The sequence below is a fragment of the Clupea harengus genome, chromosome 4, assembly GCF_900700415.2.
Source record: "Clupea harengus chromosome 4, Ch_v2.0.2, whole genome shotgun sequence".
Lineage (NCBI taxonomy): Eukaryota > Metazoa > Chordata > Actinopteri > Clupeiformes > Clupeidae > Clupea > Clupea harengus.
In genome coordinates this window covers 20,000,866-20,008,187 of record NC_045155.1, presented here as the reverse complement: position 1 = coordinate 20,008,187, position 7,322 = coordinate 20,000,866, and the positions used below count along the sequence as shown (strand labels likewise).

At 42.1% G+C, this 7,322-nt stretch overlaps 1 protein-coding gene across 4 annotated transcripts in view; it reads left to right on the top strand.

The window, feature by feature from the left end:
* Positions 1–1,459: 1,459 nt before the first annotated feature.
* Positions 1,460–7,322, top strand: part of dvl1a (dishevelled segment polarity protein 1a) — a 31,765-nt gene continuing 25,902 nt past the window's right edge. For all 4 annotated transcript variants that reach the window (XR_006152384.1, XM_012820795.3, XM_031566633.2 and 1 more), the window contains exon 1: positions 1,460–1,867. Coding sequence is in view for 3 of the 4 variants with exons in the window: in XM_012820795.3 (XP_012676249.1) it covers positions 1,698–1,867 (170 nt within the window). In the remaining variant the exon portion in view is untranslated. The remainder of the gene's footprint in view (positions 1,868–7,322) is intronic.

Here is a 7,322-nt window from a genome sequence, read left to right as displayed (position 1 = left end):
TTCATGTGTATATGTACATTGCTAAAATATATAGGCTCTGGCATGTGTTAATGGATTTGGTAAGAGACAGTTCAATGTTTAAATCGTGTAAAAGCTATTTCAGGATGCTTAAATTGTGTAAGGCGTGGTTTATAAACAAGGGTTCTCTGGATAAAGCTGTTTGCTAATAGAAGTTAGGTTCTTTTTACAGCTCTACTGAAAGGTTCTGCAAAGCTTCTCTTACAGGGATGACGGCAAAGAAGATGTTTGTTTCTAAAAAAAAACATCTTTTTTTATGGTTGATATTGCTACCATCTATCACTACCACAGAAAAGCCTTTATTCCACAAGGAAATTCAACAGTAGTCTGCTGTCCTCTGTTAATGCCTCCTACTTCCTCTTGGGGCAATTGTTGTGAGAACAGACACATATTTTCCATAATTCCAGCCAATAAGTTTAACTTAAAATGCCATGCGTAGGTTGGTTTGTTCAGGAATGGGTTTATGTTGGCATGCAAAACGGACCCTAGTGTTAGACAATTGCAATCCAACACCTTTTAAACAAATAATTAAACCCAATGTTTAATTTTAACTCTAACTTGTTTTTGTGCATGAGCAATCCAATTATCAGTTCAAATAGCAAAACTTCTTAAATTACATCAATATCATGACCAGCATGATGTACCAGCGTGGTTTCATACAGAAGAATATCAGAGAAAGTCTTCTGTGAATTCATCAGCCCCCTGCTGTGCAAGCAGGCTAAGCTTAAAATCTCATGGTGCCATTCGTTTTTCACGTTACCCATAACAACCGCCAAATGTGACATAACAATGTAATGCAAGAGAAATTACAAGTATAAATTCGACGGATATAATGTGCTGGATAATTTATAATGTGTAAAGTCTAGGTGCCATACTTTACAAATATAATTACAGTAGATTTTAATACAGGCAATATGATCAAAATAAATGTGAGACTTTTACATAGACCTTTATACGCACAATATTTGGGGATGACCTGGGACTGCCCTCTGCTGTTTAAAGCATGGATTAAAACATCCAAAGGTGAGAAGACAATTCACTGTATCTTAGCCTAGTTTATTATTGTTTCTTTGATTAAATAAATGGAAGCAGGCCTATAACCATAGACTGCATCATACGTCTGGTGTCTTCATTACTATTTAACTCCCTCCTCTAAGGCAGATGCTTCTCCTAGTAAAGTTTACAGGAGGCTTTAGGCATAAGGCTGTACATCTAAATCTTATTCATTATATTCATTTTTGTTATTGATTTTTTTGTTCTATGTTCTAGGAACGTTTATTTGTTTCCAGGATAGCTCATTATTATTCTTTTGATTACAAATAAGGACATTTCAATGGACTATGTCGATAACAAAGCACATCGCTAGGTGGCAGAACGTCCTTGAAAACAAGTGGGGAAATGTTCCAAACTCAATGTAGCTGGGATGTGAACCGTCCCTTCCTGTTTGACTGCCGACCGAGCCACCGTATTGAGAGGCACAACGAAGCCGCAATAGACTCGACAATGCCTGGGACTGAATATGCTGTCAAAGACGGGATTATTTGTTTTCCGACGTGATCTTGACAGTTATACATGTTGACATGTTTGATTTGCGATATTTACTCGATAGATAGCTAGGCTATATTTTACATTTTGCTGTCACTGTCCGTGTTCCCTCTGATTGTCCTATTCACATTCTCATGGCGGAGACTAAAATTATATACCATATCGACGAGGAGGAGACTCCTTATTTAGTGAAACTGTCGGTTCCTCCTGAGAAAGTCACGTTGGCAGATTTCAAAAATGTCCTCAACAATCGTCCAGTCAACAGCTACAAATTCTTCTTTAAATCTATGGACCAGGATTTTGGGTAAGTCTTACACTTCGATTTAAATCCACCTCGGTGTGTTCCTTTATGTAGGCTACACCTTTGTTAATCGCATATAATGACAACCCAAATGACAAAGACATATCCTGATCATGACTCCATTTCGTCTAAAGCCTATACAGTGGTTGGCACCTGCTCTGTGTTTGCGCATTCTGGCTCGCTTAGCTTTGATTCTTATCAGCCTGTCTCAAACCCTACAGGAAACATATCACGGTTGTGCCAATTGGTCATGCAGGCTACATAAATATAGTTATCTCTGTGGATTCGGAACAGAATTCGTGTTGCACAACCACCCTCATGAATTCATTAAACATTAGCTACATACTTCACAGATAGTATATTTTTACCACCTAACACCTCGAGTTTGACGTCGGGAGCACGGGTCAGTAAAATGAGAGAGAAAAGAGTGACAAGTCTTTTGACTTAATTAGTAGCCTAGCCTTGTTTATAATTTCGGTAGCTGATTTGTTTAACTATGTTGTTGCATTGACATTCGGCTACATGACAATGTAGGTATTTAGATAGTAATTGTAGCCTACCACATGTCTTTTTAGTGGTTTTACTGTTATTTCTTGAGAATTGTCACAATGCGTCTATACATCTCATGTAGAATACCCAGTACACAGCCGAATACTGTGTAGGCTATCTGCACAGTCGACTGTCATAAGTGCAGCGAAGCCTAGCCCATGTATTGAATTTTTTTTTATCTACAATATTTAATTTCTCATAGGACACAATAACGTAGTCACACACAGACACACAGACACACTCACACACATGGGGCGGGGGGGCTACTCATAAATAGTTGTTAATTGGTGGTGTGACTGTGAACAACAACACTACGGCGTCACTCTGTTAGCAAAGCACTCACGGTCTGATTATGAACTTGCAGGCTGACATGTGCAAAGAATCACTTTCACTTCTGTCTCCGCTGTTGGACATTTGCCATTTTTCTGGTGGCGATCTTAGGCCGCATATCAACGGAAATGCCCAGAGTGAAAATATGGCTGCCCGGGAAACGAGCTCCGCCTCTTGGTACTGAATGCCGAGGAGCTGTCAAACCGTGCTGATACTGTCTAATTAGGCACCCCTCAAAACCTCTGTCTCTACTGCGGTCAGTGTCCTCAAAACTCCATATATCTCTAAAGTGTTTCAAACTAATAATGTGTTAACTCTAAACAATTAACTTGTTTACGAGATACTAATTGTCCATTTTGCAATGCCTTGAACAGTGAACATACTGAAAGAAATGCAGATTCGATAGCCTCATGCTGCCAAATAATATCTCAGCTTGGTGATATACAGCAGTGCCAAGCTACACATTTAAGCATAAGTGAAGAAATTGTAAGGGTGTATGTAGTATTAGATAAGTCAGTGGCTGTTAGACTTGGCTGTGCCTTGGCATATCTCTCATATAATATTGTCATCAATTTGTCTTTCAGCACTGCAATGTCACCTAACAGGTTTATTCAGAGAATGATAAGCAGCAAAGTGGTTGTTGAGGTCTTTGATGGATATGTTTTGACCTCTCCCTCCCTGCAATCAGTCAGGTTGGAGGTTTTGAATAGCTCCAGGGTCATAGATCAGCTTGTTTGGGGATCACTCGTTAGAGATGTCCCTCTCTTCTGTCTGTGTGCGACAAGTGTACACCCACACACACACACACACACACACACACACACACACACACACACACACACACACACACACATAAACACAAAAGTGGAAGCACAACAAGTCTCCTTTTTCATCTTTTGGTCTATTGAGCTTCGTTTGAAGCTGCAGGAACCGTTTTCTTGATTTCTCAGCTGTTCGGCGGTGTGTTCTGTTAAAAAAAAAAAAGTGCATGTGATCACTTCTTTGAATGAGATCCTTTTAACAAGGAGTGTTCTTGAGAGTGGGAAGAAAGAGGAAAAGAGAGAGAAAGAGAACGCTTGGCAGCCAAATCACACACTAATACACAAACTCAACAGACTTCACATAATGGCATCTCAACGTGACCTTGAGGGGGGAACTGGATTTTCCTGGTATGGTGGCGCTGCTCGGAGCGGCCCCAGCAGCTCTTTCCGGCCCTGCCCAACACACACGGTGACTGAGACCGAGCCCCAGGTGATAGAGAAGCTGATTATATAAACAAACATGTTTGTTCTTCAAAGTCAGACCTGGGCTTGGGAAGGTTGCACTGAGGGAGATGATGCATGTGTGTGTTTTGTGTGTGTGTGTGTGTTTGTGTTTTTTTGTGTGCTTGACTGAGTATTTGTTTGGATGCAGGAGACGAGTGAAAGGGCACGTGAGCGTGAGCTGTATTGCCTCATCTGGCCTGTTCCACTCCGGGCATTAAACCCAAGCTCTTTCATTTAATGTAGATATATTTGTATTACTTGCATAATAGGCCATTTATTACTGCACACTGTCACTCTGACCTGAATTCTTTGTTTTGGCCTTGTGCACTTTGGCTACACCGTCTCCAAAAGTCATGGCAATTATTTCAACATTCTTTGTTGTGTTTGTTCAGGCTCTTCACTGTGAAAACCGAGTATGGTCCCACATACCTGTGTATTTACATAGTAACTACTCACATCGGTTCTAACCTTTGCAGAAACAAATTGCTACATGGTCTGACTAATCGTTTGGCCCCTTGTTGTTTCCACTTCTGCTTTCAGTACCATGTGCATTCCATGGAATGTTGTATCACCAGTGAAGTTCCACTATTTACCCTTGCACTATGCGCAGGATGCTAAGCAAATAGGAAGCCTTTAAAGACAGTTGAAGTACTTACTCTGTGTCTTCTGTGTTGATATGAAACTGTTTGGTTTCCCCTCTGTTTTCTGTGCATTTAGGGTTGAACTTTTAGACCTAGTGACCAAAGTCCTGCCAGTTCTACTTGTGGGAGCTCTGTGGTATATTATCCAACCATAAGTAGCACGGCACACTTAGCCTGGTCATAAATAAACATCACTAATCCCCAGCAACTACAAACATACGCTATGATGTTGCTATATGTCCAGCCACCAAGCGATCTTCTGCAAATCTTATGTCATTATCCAGTGAAATCTTTTAATACCCGGCTAAAGCTTCTAGCTTTAAAAAGTAAGAGTAATGTCAGTAATGTCAGGCCCCCAAGCACATGTCTCACTTTAAATGCTGTGTCACTTGTTGACCTTGAGGTCAGCGTGTCTCTGTCCCCGAGAGACATATCCGGTTTGCATTCAGCAGACAAAACAACATGTGTGGATTAAAGATTTGTGAAGTTTACAGAGAAAACTATGTGGGGAGAGGAGAGCTGAGAAAGCACGATTAGCTACTTGGTTAATACTTTATTATTCTGTTATGGAAATACTATTTAAGTAAACAATTGTGGCAAGGAAGTAATTTATTCATCTGCTGTTATTAAAACCATAATGGATTTGGTGATACCTTATTAGGTTAAATGGAAGGGATGTAAACAAATCCTCCTAACAGGGCTACCAGACTCTTCCTGGTCTTCATGCCCGCCCGCCGAGATCACATTCAGATAGAGCCACAACACAGTTAGAGGTCTGGGCTCTGTTAAGCTTGTCACGGCCCCCCGAGTGTCTGAAGGACAGCCAGTACTCAGGCTCGGACGGCTGGCCTGTTTGCGTTTGGAGTTGATTAGCATTAGCATTAGCATCTGGCTCAGCCCCGGCCCAGCTGGTGGACTCCGTATGGCAGGATATCCCCAAAATAGATAAGCAGAAACACCAGGGGAACTGGGCTTGTCATTACAAGGTGGGAACACCCCTATGAGGGGGCCTCTGGTAAGGCTTTAAAGAAGCTACTGAAGTGCTCAGTTTCCCAAGACCGATGTATATTTTCAGGCCAGATGGACTTTATATGGTTATGTATGTATATATGTTTAGTGTAGGAACATATAATATCTTTATAACATATACTTCATAATACTCACTATTTGCCAAAGTATAACCAGGTTAGTATTTTTTTGGCCCTTTGTGGCTCCATGCAGTTGAAGTCACACAGTGAAGCTGATTTCCCATTGGAAGGAATTGCATTGTCATAATGACGTGCTATTATTGGCTCTGTAAGGTTGCACGAAAACAAGCCAGCAAGCATGAAAATAAACCATAGCTGGGGAATGTTTTGATAATTCTATTAGACACTGATTTAAGAGGATACAACTTGCACTCTGGTGCTGCCAATAGACCAGAACAAGCAACATTTGCTGACATCTAAAAAAATCTTGTGTGTGTCATCTTCCACATATTCCACTTACAGTAACAATGGACCAGAACACAGACACACTGTTGCAAAGACAAAGACCAGCAGACCCATCTCAGATACTGCATTCAGATAGCAATGTTTAAAGTGAAAGTATTTTGTTCTAAAAACTGTTTTTTCTTTATCTCTATTGAATGGTATTTTAAACTGGTTTAGAACACACCCATCAACTGTGTTTGCGTTTGCTTGCCTTTGCTTGTTTACATATTCTTAATGTGGCAGCTAGAGCTCTTCAGAATTCTAGCAGTGAACCGTCCCTCTGTCACAGGCATTCGTCCTAGTCCCCTCACGTTGCCAACACAACACGTCTTGGCCCTTTCATTTCCCTTGTGCTGCTTGGCTCTCTCTCTCTCTCTCTCTCTCTCTCTCTCTCTCATTCTCGAAGACCTGAGCACTTCCTAGAGTTACACCCCAGCTTCCTGTCGGAGGTTTTGTTTTCTGGAACAGGCCACAGCCTCCTCCTTGTTTGTCAGCAGCTCTGGCCACAAGACTGTGTTATCACTTTCCTCCGATCGGTCCACTCCCACAGACGCCATCTCCCAGCCCTGCTAGGTCAACCGACCTGGAAGCTCTGGAAAAGAGCGTTAAAAGGAATCGCAATTGCCCAGGAATATCAGGACTCGGCGAGAGGCGTGTGTGTGTGCGTAGAGGATTTACAAGCTCTCAAGTGCTTCTCTTGGTCTCTTTCACTGTCATTTCCTCAGTTTGGGGAAGAATTATGGAACTGTTTTCTCTCACTCCCCCCTCCCTCTCTCTCTCTCTCTCTCCCTCTCTCTCCCTCTCTCTGAATGGCGCTGGTTCTGTGGTGACGCTCCACATATCTGTGCCCACAGCTGAGAGCAGTTCACTGGGGAGACGTCGTGCCATGGGCTCGCCCCGCCCGGTCCACTGTTCCTGCCCATTTCACCCATTTGTTTTGAAGTTTGGAGGCATTAACTTTAAAAGAATCGTGCTCATTAGAAAAACCTCCAGATGGTTCACTCTGAGCTACAGAAGGGAAGGGATATTTTTGATATCCTGAATGGAGAACTCACAGGCCTCTGGGTTGTTTGTACAGGAATATTTGCAGCGTGAGATAGGCACTCCTCATGAGCTCCCGCTAGCTTTCAGCCCTCATGTCTGTGTTTGTGTCACTTCTGGCAGGAGTGGCGTATGATTCACTGCTTCTCACTAACCCTCA